General features: G+C 39.3%; 1 protein-coding gene across 1 annotated transcript in view; it reads left to right on the top strand.

Annotated features, from left to right (window-relative positions):
* Window positions 1–506: 506 nt before the first annotated feature.
* TTC27 (tetratricopeptide repeat domain 27) overlaps window positions 507–19,911 on the top strand; it is a 223,312-nt gene continuing 203,907 nt past the window's right edge. Inside the window, exons 1-4 of the mRNA XM_006882399.1 lie at window positions 507–606; window positions 1,836–2,013; window positions 4,267–4,396; window positions 15,680–15,817. Coding sequence (XP_006882461.1) covers window positions 507–606; window positions 1,836–2,013; window positions 4,267–4,396; window positions 15,680–15,817 — 546 coding nt within the window. The remainder of the gene's footprint in view (window positions 607–1,835; window positions 2,014–4,266; window positions 4,397–15,679; window positions 15,818–19,911) is intronic.

Raw genomic sequence — 19,911 nt, 5'->3', positions numbered from 1 at the left:
CCCGCCAGCCAAAAAAGGGAAAGAACGCCAAGGGAGAGGTCTGACAGCCTAGAGGTGAGAAGTGGTAAGAAGCAGCGCTGCAAGCCCAAAGGCACACGATCTGAATCCCAGAGTTGCTCCGCGGGAGAAGGATGGGCAATCTCCTCCCGTGAGATTTACTGCCTTTGAAAACACGCCTGGAAGTTCACCTATGGGTCGGTTCCAACTTCAGGACAAACTACCACAAGTGCAGAATTGAAGGAAATCCTCGGGCATGCTCAGTAGCCGAGGACCAACCTCTTTTCCCCCAAGCGGAAGTCAGAGGCGGATGTTTGTCTTTCCCAGAGGGCTTTGCCCTCTCGTCATGGCTGCCTCCATGTGTCGGTATCCGCACATGGAGGCTTAGGGTTGTGGGTGTATTTACAGCATTTGTCGTCTCTGGATCTGGAGTGTTTGAACTCTAGTCTGCCCTATTTCTTTCTCTGAATCCTTCCTGACTGTCATCGGAGCCTGTCCTACGTGTAGTGATGCCTGAGGAGATGTGGCCCCCGGAGCTGGCGGTTCTGAGAGGATTCTCCACGGAGGCTGAGCAGCTGCAATGGAAGCAGGAAGGAGCCCTCGGCTCAGGTGAGGGAGGCGCACCTGCCGGGACTCAGGCCCGTGTGGGGGCTGTGATGACGGCTCGCGGTGGCCGAGTTTGCGGCCTCTGCTCGGTGAGGGAGGTTTGGTGGTGGTGGGCGTGTTGCTCAGGCTCTGTCGGCATCTTCTCACTGCTCAGCTCCGAAGGAGCGATCGCGATGCCGGTTCCTTTTGGAGCTCTTACTCTGTGCATTCTCACGTGTAATCCTTATAACAGCCATTTGAGGGACGTGGGTACTACTCTGATCCCGATTTTGCTGATAAAGACATGCAGGTACAGATATACTAAATAATTTATTCAAAATTACACATCAGGTGAGCAGAAATCTGAAGTAAGGTAGCAAAGATATAGTTATTCTAAGAAGTGCATATTTATGGCTCAGATAAAGAATTTTAAAAGGTACATGTACTGCCGGGTGAAGAGATTCAGATTGTTAACAGCTTCAGTTTGCTTGGCTCCACAATTAACACTCTTACTACCCGCAGCCAGAAAATCAAAAGACATTGCATTGGGAAAGTCTTCTTTTCAGGGACCTTTCCAGAGTGCTGAAGAGCAATTATGTCAGTCAGGAGACTAAGGTGCACCTGATACAGTCCATGGCCTTTGCAATCACTTGTTATGCATCAGACCGCTGGACAATGACTAGGGATGATAGAAGGAGAATTGATGCCTTTGAGCTGTGATGCCTGAGAAGAGTATTGAATATACCATGGACTGCTAGTAAAACAAACAGGTTCATCCTAGAGAGGGTGAAACCAGGCTTCTGGCTGGAGAAAGGATTCTGAAGCGCTTTCTGACATATTTTAAGCATGTTGCAAGGAGGGACCAGTCCTTGAAGAGGGACAGCATGCTTGGGAGGGTGGAGGGACAGTGCAGAGAGAAAGACCCTTGATGAGATGCATCGATTCAGTTGGGGGTACGTGTGAGGTGGGCTCAGGATAGAGCAGGGTTCAGAGCTGTTTTACATAGGGTGGCTATGAGTCACAAGCAACTTCAGAGCACATAACAACAACTACTACTGGGATAAAATGACAACCTGTGGTGTTTTGGTGGACCCAGAAGGGAAGTAACAATTTATGACAGACTGTGTAGTGAACACGTGTGAGAGTGTTTTTATTGTATCCTAAAACAGGAAATTTATCCAATGGTGATGTTGTGATTTAAAGTATGAGAAAAATGTTCTTCTGAATTCTTAGATTAATTCTTTCTCTTACAGAGAGTGGACTTTTCCTACAGTTTTTTCTAGAAGGGAGGTACAAGGCTGTATTCTTGAATTCCTTGACACAAAATATCTTTAATTCGACAATGATGGCTGAAGAAAAGATTGACAGCTTCCTCGAAAAGCAGATAGTTACATTCTTGGATCATTCAACAGATTTGGCGGAAAGTGAAAGGTACTATTTTATTAGGAAATTGCATATGAAAAGATTCTGAATGTGTTTCTATAGTGCTTTGAGTTTATTGTACTGATTTTTGTGGTTGTTGAAAATTGCTTTATATTCAGTTCTTTATTTAAGGTGTAGTAAGCAATCTGTGTATACTGAGCAATTTGTATAAGAACTCCTGCGCAGAGGTTCATTCAAAATGAAATAGTAAATTAGTATAGGATATAAACGATTTCACTTGAGACACTGATCATAGAAGAGGATGGTACTGCTAATGCAGTGGGGCCCCAAATGTTTAGGTTTCATAGGTAGGTTTTAGCTTGGGCAAGCTTTTAGACCTATATATTCCTTTAAACTTGAAAACATGAGCTTTCCTTTTAAAATTTTACTTGCTTTATTTATATTTTTGTGATTTGAGTGCAAGTTTATGGAGCAGATTGATTTTTTCATTAAGCTGTTCATACACAAATTTATAACATGAATTCCAATTTGCACAATATAATCACACTTTCCCCAATCCTCTCTGTAATTCTCATTTCCATTGATCCTTTTATTCTAGCCCTTTCTGCCTTTAGGGCTTTATGCTATCGAATGCTGAACTTTTGACATTATATGATTGGTTATTCTAAGAAGTGAGCCTCCCAAATTTTGTTGGTCATTTTATAGGCCTGTTTGTTGGGAAACATGTGTTTTCAGTCTTGTTATTTCTAGGTGGCTTAATCCATAGGAAATTGTTCTGCTAATTCAAAGGCCACACCTCTCTGGCAGTTCCAGTCTGACAGTAGCATTAGAGTTATAACCTTAGAAACCTAAAAGAGGATCAGCTATGGGTTGGCTCTGACTTGAGAGCAGTGTTTTTGGTTTTTATTTTTTTTAAAGTGATGCTTGTAGCTACTATTATTTTGTTACAGATTCTTAGTGGTAAGGAAGGAGCATTGGTGGCCTAGGGATAAGAAGCTGTGCTGCCATCTCAGAGGCACGCAGTTTGAATCCGGCATGGGATTCTTCATGGGAGAAGGATGAGCATGATTAACTGCCTCTGAAAAGCCAGTGGAGGGTCAGCTATGAGTCGATTCCAACTCAAAGGCACACAACAACAACAACAACAACAACAACAACAACTACAATAGGCATAGGGAGTTTGGGTGGCCTAATGATGCCAGTCTCTAGAGACTAAGGTGGGCATGATTCAGGCCATGGCACTTGTTATGCATTCGAGAGCTGGGAAATGACTAAGAATAATAGAAGAAGATTCATGCCTTTGAGTTTTCATGCTGGAAGAGAGTATTGAACATACCATGGACTGCCAAAAGAACAAACAGGCCTGTCTTGCAAAGGGTAACCATGTTTCTCTTTGAGGCAGAAGTTTGAATTTCTGTCTCACGTACTTTGGGCACATGGCCAGGAGAGACCACTTGTTGGTGAAGGACATCATGCTTGGAAGGGTGGAGGGACAGCACAGGAGAGGAAGACCCAGGATGAGATGGGTTGATACAGTAACTGGGATAATGGGGATAGGTGTCGGAGTCAGTGAGACTGTCTCAGGACAGGGCAGGATTCAGAACTATTGAACATAGGGTTGCTATGAGTCGCAGGTGACTCAATGGCACATAGCAACAATAGGTAAGGAGTTGGCATGCCAACCCAAACCACAAACATCTCCTTGGGAGTAAAATAGATTGTTTCCGTCTGTGCAGTTTACAGCCTCTGAAAACCTCTGGAGGTTTGGTTATGAGTCAGTTCCTACTTGATGACAGTGACGTTTTTTCAAGAGATCAAGATTTAAACCAATCTTCTCCAAGAGAACTTTATGTGATGATGCAGGTGTTCTGTATACTAACATGGTAGCTATTACCACATATGGCTATGGACACCATAATTGAAGAAATGAATTTTAAATGTTATTTATTTTAATTAGTACAAATTTTTAAAGATATATATGGTTCCTCTTTACCATATTGGGTTGTAGAGTGCCGTCGAGTTGGAATCATCCCATACTTGACCCTCCAGTGGGTTTTCAGAGGCAGTTAATCGGATGAGAGGAGATTGCCTGCAGAGCATCTGGTCAGTTCAAACTGCATGCCTTTGAGATTGGGGCAGCTTCTTACCACTAGGCCACCAGAGGTTGGCTAGACTTTTACTGTGTCCTTAACAACTGCCAGTTGTTTCTTCTGTTTTAACAAAACTGCAGTGATACAGTAAGCTTGGGGTCTTGAAATGATGATGGTTTATATTTATTTCTTTAACCATTCTTCTATGCAGACTGCAGCTGATATTCCTACTTGGTGTGAGCAGTTTGCAACTTTTTGTTCAGTGTAACTGGACGGGGCCGCCTGTTGACTTAAAACCTCAGGATTTTTTGCCAGCTCCTTTGTTCCAGCAGTTGAATGAGGTATGCTTCTTGAACAGCATAGATAGCTATTATTGTGTTATTCACACACTAGTCTAAAACTGGGGTTACTAGTAAGTCGGAAAGAAACAACTTCATAGCTTGCACAAAACTACTAAAAATGCTTATGCCTGGATCAGATTTTCAGGTATTTACAGTTTCATTGTCAAGTGTTAAGCAACTTTTCAGATAATCCCCATTTTATAATGCTGTTAATCATTCCTTTTTTTAAACTATTTTGGTTTGAGTGGAAGTTTACAGAGTAAGTTGGTCTTCTATTAACTCATCTATCCACATTTTGTTTTATTAGTTGAAATCCCCATGTTCTAACTGCACTCCCACTCTTTCCCTTCCTCCTCGTGATTCTTGATGCCATTAATCATCCTGTCTTAACTTTTCTGTTCTTCTTAGTTTTATCGCTATGCAAATGCTGCCCTTTAGATCTCATGTACGGTTGGTTCTTTTAAGGAGTGAGTACTTCCACTGTGTTACTGCTCATCTGATAGACCTGCCAGTGTTAGGATGAGAATTGAACGAAAGGATGAGCTTTGTTCCAGGCCGGAAGGATGAAGTAAGGGCCATAGTCTTGGGGGATTCCAATAGTCTAAAGCAGCACGTCTGCTTATTTTGTGATTTTGAATGTTGTTCCAGATGTCTTTCCCACTCTGTCCAGGATCCTGTATTGTGATCCATTTAAAAGTGATCAGCAGTGGGAGTTGAGCACCATCTATTTCTTATGGTCATAGGATCATAGAAGTTGTGGTTCTTGGAATCCTTGGTCCTTTGGACTCACTGTTTTGATATCTTTGATTTTCTTCTCTCTTCCTTGTTCCAGACAAGGAGAGAACAGTAATTACACCTTAAATGCCTACTTGAAAGCTTTTAAGATCTCAGTTGCTACTTACCAATGTAGGTTGTAGAACATTGATCTTGTAGACTAAGGTCCTGAGGACCTAGGACCAGCACTCATTCTCTCAGGGTATCAGGTTATGACTGAGAAATTTGTGTAACTTAACTCTCTGATGCTTCAGCAGTATACATCATTAGTCATTCATTTGCTTTATTAAAGCACAGTCAATTGCAACAGACACCCACTTGCTTATATTATTAGAGTTACATAAAGATCTTTTCTGGCAGAAAATCTGGAAATTTCTTAAACCTTGTGACAAGTAAATTTTGCTGCTTAAGAGTTTAGGGCCTGGCATAGAGGTGTCATACTGATGATAAGAATTCTTACTTTTCATATATTAAGTTAGTACTAGTGGTAGTGTATGCATAAAGATATATATAATAGAGTGTATTGACCTGTGTCACTGGCCATCTATAGAGCTCTCGGTTTAAATTCGTCAGGAATTTTTAAGAACATACGCATAGGACTGCATGAGGATAAGATGATGTAAAAATAATCCATTTAGAGCTAGAACATAACTGTTAACCTGTTAGTCAACAAAGGATGCCCTTGATGTTTGCCCACCGTGATTAATGCCATGAATATTACTCAGTTGTACATGTAAAAAATACTGGCTTGGAAAGTGTGTTATGTAGATCTTTAGAACATGCAACAAACAAAACCCCATTTTGTTAAGTGAAAGAAACCAGATGCACATACACAAACAGGGGGATCCCTAGAATCTAAAAATTATATAGTAAAAGGAATATCTTCACTGTTACCTGCTCTCCCAGGAGTTGTAAATTAGAAGTAGTAATGAAAGTGGATACAGTTGTTTGAGATAGATGTTAATAGTTTGATTGTGGAGATGGCAACAAAAAACTAAAATACAAAGGCAGATACTTTGAAAGCCAGTTACCATCTGTATACATCAGTTAATTAAATTGCTGTATTGTAATAGAATAACTAATAGTCATAATGCTCACCCTAATCCCTAATTGTTGTTGTTGCTATGTGCCATTGAGTCGCTTGCTACTCATAGCGACCCTATATACAAGAGCCCTAAATGCCGTTCTATCCTGTGCCAACCTTGCCTTCTCAGACACACTCATTCCCACCACTCCACTCACAGAATCGATCCATCTCATCGAGGGTCTTTCTCTCCTGTGCCATCCCTCCGCTCTCCCAAACACGATGTCCCTCTCCAAGGACCAGTTCCTCCTTGCAACATGCCCAAAGTATGTCAGACGAAGCTTTAGAATTCTTGACTCCAAGGAGCATTCTGGCTTCACCCTCTCCAGGAGAGGCAGAGCTTTCTTCATCCCCATGCCCTCACCTAAGATACCCCGGGAAGACGGGAAAGGGAATCCCTAATTAAACAGTTAAAATATATGCACTTTGTGTATAAAAAGAGGATCTATAACCTTAGAAAGATTTCTGTCTGAAGTAATTACAAAACAAGAAATATGGCATTAGAAAAAGATAATCTTTTGTTATCTAGAAATTGACTTCTAGGGAGCATCTCGTTTCTTCCAGTACTGTATATGAAATAGTTTCTGGCTTCTATAACCTTATAAAGGAGCTCTGGTAGCCAAGGAGGTAAAGGTTTGCTGTATCAACCCAAAGACAGTTTTAATCCACCAGCCCATCTTACTCTGGAGAAAGATGGGCAGTCTCTTCCTGTGCAATTTTTTAAAAATTTTATTTTATTATTTTTAATGAACATTTACAGAGATTTTGGATTTCGATTCATTCATTGTTGCACTTTTCTCCCTGCCCAGCCCTCTCCCCCCTCCCCAGTTCACTCCTCTCTTTGAAAAGCAAAAGAAAAATTCCTTCCTTGGTATAAAATCCCCCCGCACCCCTCCCACCGTCCCAAGTACACTCCACTATGCAACCTTATTTCTGGACTCTTGTGATAACCATGATACCCTATCTCTCATATATTGCTTTCAAATTATTCTCTTCCTCATCTGTTTTCCTGTGCAGTTTTCAGCTTCTGAAAACCCACTGGAGGATCAGGTATGAGTTGGTTCCAACTCCATAGCAATTATTTGACTTTGACAGACTTAGAGTTTAGATTATGAATCCACCAAACATCTAAAGTGATAAATATTCCCTGAGTGTGGACTCTGGAACTAATGGTGTTTAATTCATGTGTTACTTGGCCCTTATAGAGGGGAAGTATTCTATAGATGAAGAGATTGAAGTTAAAATCAGTGATAGAATCTTGGCAAAGATCTTAAAGCCGAGGGGTTTGAATCTACATGTTTTTGTTCCAAATCGAATGTTCTTTCTGCTATACTAGTTCTGATGGAGTAGTCTGTAGGTGTTGTTGCTAACTCAAAGGTTACACTTTTCTAATAATTCGAATCCACTTGCTGCTCCATTGGAGAATGTTGGAAAAAATCTTTTCATGTGAGATGTATAGCCTCAAAACCCCAATAGGGTTGTCCATGAGATGGTTTCATCTCAATAACAATGAGTAAGTGAGTGAGTATGGAAGTCTCTGTAAACTTAGCTGATATTTCAAGCAATACAGAAATAGGTCCAGACAATAAGAAATACTCAAACTTTGTAATGAAGAGATTTGTGGAAACAGGATTTTGTCAGAGCAGACCTTTTAGTTGAGATGGATCTTGAATGATTAGAAATGGATAGTGAAGAATAAGAGGATATGCCCTCAGTACAGCCGGATGAACTGGAATGAGAGGAGGAGAACATACGGTTTAGTTGGACAGGGAAATTCTGAACTTTCTGGATTAGCAGCAAGACCAGACTTGAGGTGGTAAACTTTGTCTGTGGTCTTGATTTTAATTTCTTTGTGGTGGTTGTTAGAACTAACTCATTAATTCAAAAGAACACAAGAAACATTTACAGTTTAAATAATGAAATTTCAAGTACTTAAACTTATCTTGAGAAATTAACTATTATTAGCATCTGAGAAGAGTTCTCAACTATTGTCCCCAAATATTAATCTTCTCTGCCATTACTATGGCTCTGGGAGCCTGAGGTGACCAAGTCCTTGAGCTAGGCTCCCCTAACTCTTAGTGGCCTCTTCTAACTCTGGTATGCACTGTTAATAATACTATTTTCTCTTTACTGTACTTTGAAACCAAAAAACAAACCCACCCCTCTGCTATCAAGTTGATGCTGAATCATAATGACCATCTGTCAGGTTTTTTAGGCTGTAAATCTTCAGGGGGGGACACCACTGCTCATCTTCTCTTTCAGTGGCTGGTGGAGTCAAACAGCCACCTTTCTGGTTAGCCTGACTGTCCTGGTGACCTTGCTGGCAATTGAAATACCACTGGCCTGCTTTTTAGCATTACTGTGGTTTGGCACTCTGGCCACTACAGTGTGACAAACTCATTCACAATGCCCCTTAGACACAATGATAAGGGTTCCTTTTGTTTGCTTCAAGCATATTATCAGGAAGGACCAATGAGTAGGAAAAGATATACTTGTTAAAGTGGAAAGTCAGTAAGAATGAAAACAAAACAAAAAAAAAAGGCAAAACAAACCAAACCACACCACTTCTGAGACACCAAAGCCTCAATTGTGGGCTCAGATGTACCATAGATCATGGATACGCTGTAAGACTAAATAATGTTTTGCGCTATTGTAAGGTTGCCATAATTCAAGACGAGCCTGACAAAACTAACACCAATCTGGTACTGTTTTATTCTGTCTCAACTGCCAGATGTTAAATGTTTATTCCTTGTCATGGTGATAAAGAATGCATTTTTATATGCCATTTGCTCTCATGACTGAGGAATTGTAAGAGAGTTGTAATCTTCACTTTGTCTGTTTTTATTGAAATTGTAAACAATCCTGTTTAAAAACGTACCTATTCTTAAAACATCTGGAGGCACGTAGAACCCAAATGAGGAGTGACTGCTGTGTAATAATTAGGGATAGGCAGACACTGACTTGAGCAGTGGATCAACAGCACAACTTCACCTCGACTCAACTCATTGCTGTTGGAGTCGTCTCAGAGCTGACCTTCCAGTGGTTTTCAGAGCCTGTCAATTGCATGGGAGGAAATTGCCTGTTTTCCTCGTAAAGGTAGATCCAAACTTCCAAAGAAGTGCTGTGTTTGGGGAAGCAGTGCAACTCCCTAAGTACTATAACACCAGAACTCCCTGAGCATACGACTGCTGTCGAGTACCATCAAGTGGAAGCTGACTCAGAGTTGAGCCTCCAGTGGGTGTTCAGAGGCAGCAAATCACCAGGGAAGAGATCGTTCTCCTGCAAAGCAGCTGGTAGAGTCAAACTACGTTCCTTTGAATTGACTGCATGTTTCCTTACCACTGAACTACCACAGCTCCCTAAACAGAGGATAGAAAAAACTTAACTTTTTCTTAGGACTTAGAGACAGTAATTGGAAGAGAAATTTATTTATTATTTGCCTTGTTAATACAATCTCAATGAGTTTTCAGTTGAAGAGTAAGAAGTGTAGTAACCCCATAGTTTTGGGGTTTTAAAAAATTTTTATTGGTTTTTCATATAATAATTCTTTTACATTATGTTTCATTCATATACATTCTATTTTATTTTTTTACTCCATAGTTTTGAATTTTGGAAGTGATAGTATCTATATTGTAGTAGTTTTCCTTTTATAATATTTATTTGTATAATTTATTAATTAGTAGTGTTGCTGTTGTTGTGTACTGTTGAGTTGGAACCGACCTGTAGCTGGCCTTCTAGTGGGTTTTCAGAGGTAGTAGTAAATTACAGAAGAGAGGATTGCCATCCTTGAGTAGCTAGTGGACCCGAATTGCATACCCTTGTGTTAGCAATGCAGTTCCTTTCCAGCAGAGCTCTCTGAAATTTGTATTAGAACAGGCATATTTCTGATCTCAAATTTATGAGGATAAAGGCATGTCTTGTACCTTCTCGTACTTTACCAGTTTACTTTGAATTTGAGGAAATGGGATTGTTGTATCATTCTTAGTTTACAGGATAATTTGATAAGACTACATGTGAGGCATGTTAGGCAGACTGCAGATTTGTCTGAGTTTGAAGATCAGTACATTTGTGAGAGGAAGGCCCTCTATGAGGTGGATTGATTCAGTGACTGGGATAATTGGGATGGGACTGTCAGAGACAGTGCGATTGGCACAGGACAGAGCGGAGTTTAGGGCTATTGTACATAGGGTCGCTATGAGTCGCAGGCGACTCAACGGCACATAACAACAACAACAACAACAACAACAACAACAACAACAACTGTTATGTGGAAGTCTAATTCTCATTGTAAGGCTGAATTAATGGACATTGTTCCCTAAACAAGGCCCTCCTGTAAAAATCTGTATCCCAGGCACACACACCAACATAAAAGAGATGTTCAGGAAAAGGCTAAAAGTTCTCTTCCTGTATTAAAGGTCCTCTTAATGCTTATTAAAGCTCTCTGTCTTGTTGAAGGGCAGGGCTCAAGTAGGAAGCTGTGAGGGTAAGGCATTGTGGTGTCAGGGAAATAAGGTTGCTTAAAGTCTGAGCTGTACTCACCAGTTAGACAATAACTTCAGCACAGTATTAGATGTAACTTTTAGCTTTTTCCTGCACAACTTTCAACCATTCTGGGAGGTAGCATATGGTCAAGAATCAGAGGTGTAATGGACGAAATCCAGCTTCACTAAAGACACTGGTGAAAAACAACACTCCAGAATTGACAGAATTCCTGTTGAGATGCTTCAACAAATAGGTACAGTACCAGAAGTACTGTCTTGTCAAGTAATTAGCTCCCTGGCCATCTGATTGGCAGTAATCCCTATTTGTGCCCGTTTCTAAGAAATGCAATTCAGCATAATGTGACAATACCAAATATCATGTTGCTGTTGGCCATTGCTGTCAAGTTGGAACTGACCCATTAGTGGGTTTTCTTAGGCTGTAAACCACACGGGAAGAGATTGTTCATCTTAGTCCCATGGAGCAGCTGGTTGGATTTCAGCTGCCTGCCTTGGGCTGACAGCAGAATTCCCTATCCACCTGAGCTTCCTAACTGAATGACAGGTAGGATGTAAACAAATGAATGCTCACTTGATCCTCCAAGCAGAGAAAGCAGTATCCGCAAAGGCACCATTTTGTTGCTAGGTGACATCTAGTTGGTTCCAGCCCAACTTTTGAGTTATTTGTTGTATTCTATTTTATACATAATGAAAGTGAGACATCAGTTACAGTTTTGCCCTAGATCACTGACCAATAATAGGTAGAGAACCCTGTGCTGAGTCCACTTACTCTAGATTGTAATCAGTCTACAGCCTGACTGACATCAAAGTCCATGCTCCTAATGGTTCAACTGTACTGTTTTTTTGTTTTTTGGTGGCTGTTAAAATTGTGCTTCTCGCATGAAAGAAATATAGGAATTTTAGCCATTGTAGAAGATCTCTGCTCAGCATTCTTTTTGGTCCATGTCTGTAGACTTAATCATTTAACATGTAACCTACTTGATAGTTTAACTTGATAGGAACCATGGTGCAGACGTGCTTTTTAGTTGCATTTTTCAATGAGCAAAGCATTAAGTGAAATGTGTACTTCTAATACAAACACTGTAATGCAGAGCTGCTTATTATGAGATGATATTCTTGTTGAAAATAAATCTATGAAATGATATTGGCTTTTTAATGCAAGCGTTTTAAAGAATTCAGAGGGGCTCTAAAATTCAAGAAAATGAGTGACCATCCCTTTGGGCAGGTTAGATTTGTAGATCTTTTAAAAGCATTTGTGGGTGGGTAGGGAGAAAAATGTAACAGTGAATGAATGAAAATCCCAAGTCTCTGTAAATGTTCATTGAAATAATTACTACTACTACTACTAAAAAAATGCATTTGTGAGGTCCCTGGATAGTGTGTAGTGAAACAATTAATGTGTTTAACTGCTAGCAGAGACTGGACGTTTAATTCCACAGACACATCTTGGGAAAAAAGGCCTCTGGCTGCTTATGAAAAGTCAAATCTCTTTGGAACCCAAGTTCTTATACCCACAGGGGGCAACCGTGAGTCACAGTTGACTTGACACATATTTTTGTTTTTCATATGGTGTTTGCGGTGTCATGCTTTTGTCCATTGCCGAAATCAAAGCTTAATTAATTGAGAAATTAATGTTAATATTGAGACATTTTGTTATTGATACGTACTGTTGAGTTAGAACTGACTGATAATAGCTTTTCAGAGGCAGTAAATTACATGGGAGGAGATTACCTATCCTTTTCTCACAGAGCAACTAGATTTAAACCACTTGCCTTTGCAGCACAACTCCTTTAGCATCATGTAAAAGTGGATAATCTTTATGTGTCTCCTTTGTGAAACATACATAGATCCATATTTTGTTTAACTGTTGTGAAAGGAGCAGCTGTAAAGTGGGGATGGCAGTGGCCAAGCCTGACTCTGCCCACATCATAAAGGGGAACTTTCAGTAATATCCAGAGCAGCAGACGGCTACTAGGCCAGATACACAACCCCCCGTGCTCCTGCACCTGTTTTCACCGGCCACTGGGTTCAGTATTTGTGGTTGACTCTCAGACTTTACGCACAGTTATGAACCAGGATTAGGGTTTATTAGGGAAATAGGTTGGAGCATAGGAGAGGCAAAGAATATCACCCAGTGCATGTCCAGGTTTAGTCCAGCAGTTCCAAGCCAGATTAATAGCAAAACACAATGCCTTGATTAGTAAGAGTACTAGTTTCAGTTTAGTAACACAAATTGGAGAAGCCTGTGGTTTTCTCAGTAATCCAGCAAGATTTGTCTCAGAGCAATTAGAAGTTAGTTTCTCCTTCCACTCATCTGGCAAGCACAACAAAACCTTTAAATGTGGCCTTTATCTTAGGGCTGCTCTGGTTACACCTTGCCACAGTCTCCCCTCCACCATTAGCAGGGTCTCACAAACAAGGTCTCACTGCGCTAGCCCTCAAGTCTAGATCCTCAGTATGAGGAGTATTCTGTTATCCTAGTACTACAGCGGTTGATGATTGCAAGACCATGCATCTGCAGAGGCTGGCTAACATATTGGCTAGAAAAGCCAACTTTTAAGTTAACACTGTGGCCTACCCCATGACTTCTCTAGTTATTATTTCTCATTGTCTGAAGGCTCAGCCTTCCCCTTACCATCATCTATATTTAGAAAAATATGTAAGCTAGTGGCTTCAATCTTTATGTCTTAATCCCCCCATTTTAGAGAATTCCATTTCTTACTTGCCCAATCCTATCAAAATAATAGTCTGAGGAAACAAGCATGTCTTTTTCTCTGAAGAATCTTCCATTACAGTTGCATATGCATCTATAAACAAAGGTTCAGTCCAGAGCAATCCAGTAGGTAACAGTAATCAACACTAGCTCTCAGAGTGAAACAGCTTTTCATCTGGTTGGGTCCTAGTCTATGCATCCCCAGCCATCCATGGCTAGGTCCAAACAAGCATGAGCCGCAAACTGAGAAGTCCATACTTCTTCCTGTGTTTCAGACTGGCTGGTTCCTTTATTCAGCCTTAGCCCCACATGGGCTAAGTCAGCACATCAGGGATACCCAGGGCTCCCTGTTTCATAATCCAGTAACCCTTCTTTATTTATCCATTCTTCATTCTAAGTGGACAGTGCTGAAGGAACATGTCCAGACTCAGCCTGTCTCTTCATTACTGCATCTCTCCCACTTCCACTCATCAAATGACCCAGGTGGTCACCATGAGCACACCACTTGCTTCCTTTAACTTTAAAGTCCTGGCAAGGGATTTCTGATGCTTCCTCCTTCCTCTCATCAAGTAGACCCAGGTGGTCCTCATGAGTTAAGCACATTCATCAGCTTCACCTTGCCTCTGTTTATTGGCAAAGTCTTTTTCTGTTTGTCTTTTTTCAAGTGTAACTCCTCAGATTACTGGGTGGGGCTTAATCTTTTTTGGGCTAAGCTCCACACTCTATACCAAATTCTACTACTTACTATAAGCATTTTTTAGTGCAAATTTTTCCTTTTTGAAATCCCAATTAATATGCAACTGCTTATATTTTTCCTCAAAAGCTACATCAACATTCATCAAGTATATTATTAAAATACATCTTAACGTTACTATATGAACCAAAGGAACAGAAACAACAATATTTATAAAGTTAAAAACCTTAACATAAACCTTTCAAGGAATTAAGTTTCAACTTCATTCTCTACCCTTTTTTTTCCTCCGGCCATAAAGCAGCTTCTCAGCTTTTCTTTCTTTTTTTTTTTATTAATTTAGTTTGTTTATTTTTCATTTCAGTGAACATCTACAGAAATTTTGGAATTCCATTCATTCATTCAGCTTTTCTTTTCATCTTAGTAGCAGCAGAAGTAATCTTTCGGGTTTTCTCCCCCACTTTGTTGAAACAAATAGTTACCATTTCATCTGTACATCTTTTCAAACCCCACATTTACAAAACCAAACTATGTTTCTGTGACCCTGGAGCAATGAAGCCCACTTCTCCTGAAACCAGTTACTAAAGGAGCAGCTGCAGTGTGGGGTATGGGAGTGGCGAGTCTGACTTTTGCCTGATTCATAACTGTTAGGTCAGAAATGCCAACCCCTGTACACCTGTACCTATTTTCACCAGTCTCTGGGTTTGATACTCGTTGTTGACTCACAGACTTTACTGCAGTTGTGGTACCAAGAATGGGGTTTATTAGGGATATAAAAGAGTGGAAGAAGCATAGAATATCACCCAATACATGTCCAGGTTTAGTTCAGCAGTCCCAAGCCAGATTAATAGCAAAACATAATTCCTTAATTAGTAAGAATCCTGATTTCAGTTCAGCAACACAAATTTGAGAAGCCTCTGGTTTCCTTAGTCATCCAACAAGGTTTGCTTCAGAGCAGTTAAAAGACACCTTCTCAAGGAGCTCTGGTGGCCTAGAGGAAAGAAGTTGCACTGCAATCCTGAAGGTGAGTGGTTCAAATCCACCAGATGCACTGCTAGAGAAGGAGGGGCAAATTCCTCCTGTGCCCGTTGGATCCAATTCAACGGTACACCAAATTAGAAATAAATAAAAATAAATATTTTTTTTTTAAAGTCACTTTCTTATTCAGTCATCTGACAAGCACAGCAAAACTTTTAACTGTGGCCGTGGTCTTTATCCCAGGGCCCTTCTGGTTACACCTTGCCACAGTTTCTCCATAGCAATGCCACGATCTTTCCACTATCATCACTAGGATCTTGCTCCAATCTCCCTCAAGTCTAGATCCTCAGTGTAGGAAGCCCTCTCTCTCTTTTTCTCTCTCTTTCTCATCTTAGTGCCACAGTTGTTGATGATTTCCAAGAATGTGTGTCTGCAGTTAAGGTATTGGAGACCAGAGAGGGTTAACATAATGGTTAGAAAAGCCAACTTTTAATCTAAAACCTCAACTATTTATATTACTATTAGACTTTTTTTTTTTCCCTAGCCTAAAAGGATGGATGGAATTATTCTGGGTCTACTTGCTCTTGATGGTGAATCAATCTACAGCCTCACCTTGAAACCTATACTGTTATTATTAGCCCGAGTTATCCTGGTGAACCTACGAGAGAAAATTACTGTTCAGGTAAGCGAAGGAAATAATCCCAGATGTGTTTAATTAATATCAGACTATAGGTGTGATGCTGATAATGTTTTGGTCAATTTTATTTTTTAAATATTCTAGGATTTAGTTTTCAATGTCAATGAAAATAAGCAAGTCTTTTCTCTCTAACATTTATGAGGGATAAAATCAGATTATATTGGGCCTTTTGACAGGATTATGTTTTTGTGTATATGTGTATAAATAGTCATTTTCTGTATCCTAAATATAGGTTTAAAGCATGCTTCATAAATGAACTCCTGATAGATTCTGCATCATGAATAAACCTTGTTGTTATTATGCTAAATGACTGATGTAAGCATTTCACAAAAGGAAAAATGTTACATGATCCTGCCTATGTGAAATATTCGCAGTAGCAAATGTGTAAATAAACTTTATTCATGGTAGCCAGTTTGTGAGGGACGGTGAAAGAAGAAGTCATTGCTTGATATAGGTCCTGATGGAAAAAATTTAAAACAAATAGCAGTGATGGCTGTATAATGTGATTGATGTAACTTAATTATACATTTAGAAATGGTGAAATGATACACGTTTTGTGTATATATAGGGAAGAATGGTGAGGTGTGGGTTTATGTGAATGTATATTGTTATTGTTAGGTGCCATTGAGTTGAATGTGACCCATAGTAACCCTATGAACAAAAGATTAGAACCCTGTTTTATTCTGTGCCATCCTCACACTTTCTGACACCCTGCAGCCCATGGCAGCATTCACTGTGTCAGTCTACCTGGTTGAGGGTCTTCCTCTCCTTCGCCAACCTTCAACCCTTCCAAATATGATGTCCCTCTCCAAGAATAGCTTCTCATAGAAACATACCTGAAGTATGGGAAGCATAACACTTGTTGAAGAAGATCAAACAATACAGCTATCAGTATGGATTGCATCTCAACATCAAGAAAACAGATTCTTATCACTAGACCCATAGGCAACATTGTGATAAATGGAGAAAAGATTGAAACTGTCAACAACTTCATCTTAATTGGATCCCCAGTCAACACCTTTGATACCAGCAGTCAGGATATCAGATAATGTATTGCACTAGGAAAGTCTGCAGTTAGGGACCTCTCTAAATTATTGAGGAGACATGGTATCAATTTGAGGACTAAGGTTTCTGATTCAGGCCATGGTCTTTCTGATCACTTTCTATGAATCTAAGAGCTGGACGATGACTAAGGATGACAGAAGAAGAATTGATTTTTTTTTTTGAGCTGTGATATCAGAGAAGAGTACTGAACATCCCAAGGACTGTCAAAAGAGCAAACAAATATGTTTGTATATGCTCTTTGTAATTATCACAGTAAAAAAAATTTTTAAAGCTCTCCACGTTCTTTATAGATTTAAAAATTTTTTTATTATGGATATATGTAACAACACTTCAATCCTTTTTACATGTTTAATTCAATGACATCGATTATATTTCCCTGTGTTGTAAAATGTTACACTGTTTTGAAATGTTCTTGTCAGCATTATTGTAAGCTTGGTACCCTTAATACATTATCATTCCTTGCACCCTGATTCATCTCTATAATAACTAGTTAACTTTGCTGAATATCCATTTGCCTACTCTGGATAGTTCATAAAATTGGGATTTAAAAATATTTACCTTTGCAATGAATGAATGGAAATCCAAAATCTCTGTAAATGCTCATTAAAATTATTTTTAAAAAAGGAAAAAAAGTTATTAGCACCTTCCCCCCCTTGGATCTTCATATTTATTCTACAATAATGGTTTTATACAGTATTTGTCCTTATGGGACTGAGTTAGTTCACACAGCATAACGTTCTCCAGTACCTCTCAAGTTAGGCAGTAGTTTGCAAAATCATAGGCTCGCACAATTTGATGGGGGTATGTGTGAAGGAAATGGGAAAGATCCAGTGTGAAAAACAATGTATTTGAACTTTGTAAATAAACCACTATAAATTTTTTAAAATGTACAGTAAAACCTTTTCTAAAGAAAAAAGTTACTAGCAATTAATAAATCTTTGCTTATACAAAAAAATTTACCTTTTTGTTTCTGACTTTATTAAATATAAATTTTTCAAGGTTCCTCTGTCAAAATTTCATTTCTCTATGGTAGAGTAATGTTCTGTTGTATGTATCTGCCACATTTTATTTATCCTTTCATCTGTTGATGGACACTTAAGTTATTTCCCCATTTTTGCTGTTGTGAATAATGCTACAATTAACACTGGTGTACAAGTATCCCTGAGTCCCCACTTTCAGTTCTTTTGGGATTTTACCTGTGAGTTGCTAGGGGAGGAACACTGTTAGCTCAGTGGTTTACTTGACTCCTAACTGAAAGGTCAGTGGTTTGAACTCATGAACTGTTCTCTGGGAGAAAGATGTGGAAGTCTAGTTTTGTAAAGATTATTTGTGCTGTAGGAAACCCTGAGTGGCATTTCGGCTCTCCTGTGGGTTCACTGTGAGTTGCAATCAGCTCACAGTGGCAATGGGCTTGTTTTTGTTACCTCGGAGGAACTGCCATGCTGTTTTCATAGTGGATATACCATTTTATAATTCCAGCAGCAGTGTTCCCACATCCTTGCCAGCATTTGCTAGGTTTTTTTTCCATTTTCTGATAATAACCATCCTAATGGAAAGAGGATGATTATTTCAGTCAGAACATTCTATGATAAATCCTGTAATCAGGAGACAGGATCTAGAAATGATCTAGATTTAGGTCTCAAGTTTCCTTTTTTAATAATGCTTCAATTTTCCCATTATGTTGTTCTTGACAGTGAGTAAAAGGCAGTTGTATTTTCTAGCAGAAAAAAAAAATTATCTTATTCCTCCTCTTTCCCTAATGATGACTTTAGGTTAAGTGTTACTTTATAGCTCTGATAAGAGTCCAACATCTTACATGGTATGTTTTCTTAAAAAGGATCTCTCATTGACTGGATCAACTTAAATTCCCATGTCTATAAAAGGAAAGCATCTGCTGCCAAATCTGACGCAGTCATTGCTGACAGCAGATAAAGAACAGATAACTGAAATGGAGACTGATTTCATTATCCTTACTGATAGGAGAAGAATGAAAATGAGGGACTATCTCAGGGAAGGATATTAAAAATGACATAAAAGTTGCTTTCTGTTAGATAACTCTCTTTCTCTCCTAACTTGGGCTGAGGAAACAATGTTCAGAATTAGAGGAGATTTTGTCATAGAGTCCAAAATTCATTTGTGATTACATCATTGTGGTAAGAGTTGTCTTGGAGGGGTTTAGAAAGGAACAGGCTCTATATTGTTTAGTCAAATGAAGAAATAAGTTCATGTAAATCACATGATATAGTCTTTTATTAGTATATATTGCTTTTTTAAAAGGGAAAAAATGAGTTTTTTATACTTTTCATGTATTTTAATTTAGGTAATATGCATGTGTTCATCACTTATCAACTATCTTCTTATCCATCCTTTCCATTTATAACAGTAGTGAAACATCCCCTCTCTGACTGTTTTGCACATTAACAGTGTATGCCTGGCAGTATCCAGAACTGAGGTAGGAAGCACGAGTAATGCTTGTTCTAATGGTTCAAGTTACGTATCAACTTGGCTGGGCCATCATTCTCTGTGGTTTGACAGTTATGTATTGATGTGATATGGCAGTTATGTGAGACGTAGTGATTCTCCATTTTTGTGATTCGATGTGGTCATCTTCTAGTTTATAGATGCTGAGTTTTTTCATTATGACCAGGCCTTTGCATCAGGTTTGTATTCTCTCTCCATACCTATTCAATCTGTATGCTGAGCAAATTTTTCAAGAAGCTGGAGTCTATGAAGATTAAGAATGTGGTGTCAAAATCAGAAGAAGACTCATCAGTAACCTGCGTTTTGCATATAACAAAATCTTGCTGTAAGTGAGGACTTGAAGCACTTGTTGCAGAAGATCAAAGAATACAGCCTTCAATATAGATTGCATCTCAATGTCAAGAAAACAAAAATTCTTACCAATGGATATATAAGCAACATCGTACTAGATGGAGAAAAGATTGAAACTGTCAACAATTTCACCTTACTTGGATTCACAATTAACAAACACCCTTGGTGCCAGCAGTCAAGAG

This window comes from Elephantulus edwardii, unplaced genomic scaffold (genome assembly GCF_000299155.1).
Source record: "Elephantulus edwardii isolate Elephantulus edwardi_28Jun2011 unplaced genomic scaffold, EleEdw1.0 scaffold00019, whole genome shotgun sequence".
Lineage (NCBI taxonomy): Eukaryota > Metazoa > Chordata > Mammalia > Macroscelidea > Macroscelididae > Elephantulus > Elephantulus edwardii.
This window is presented reverse-complemented; position numbering and strand designations above follow the sequence as displayed.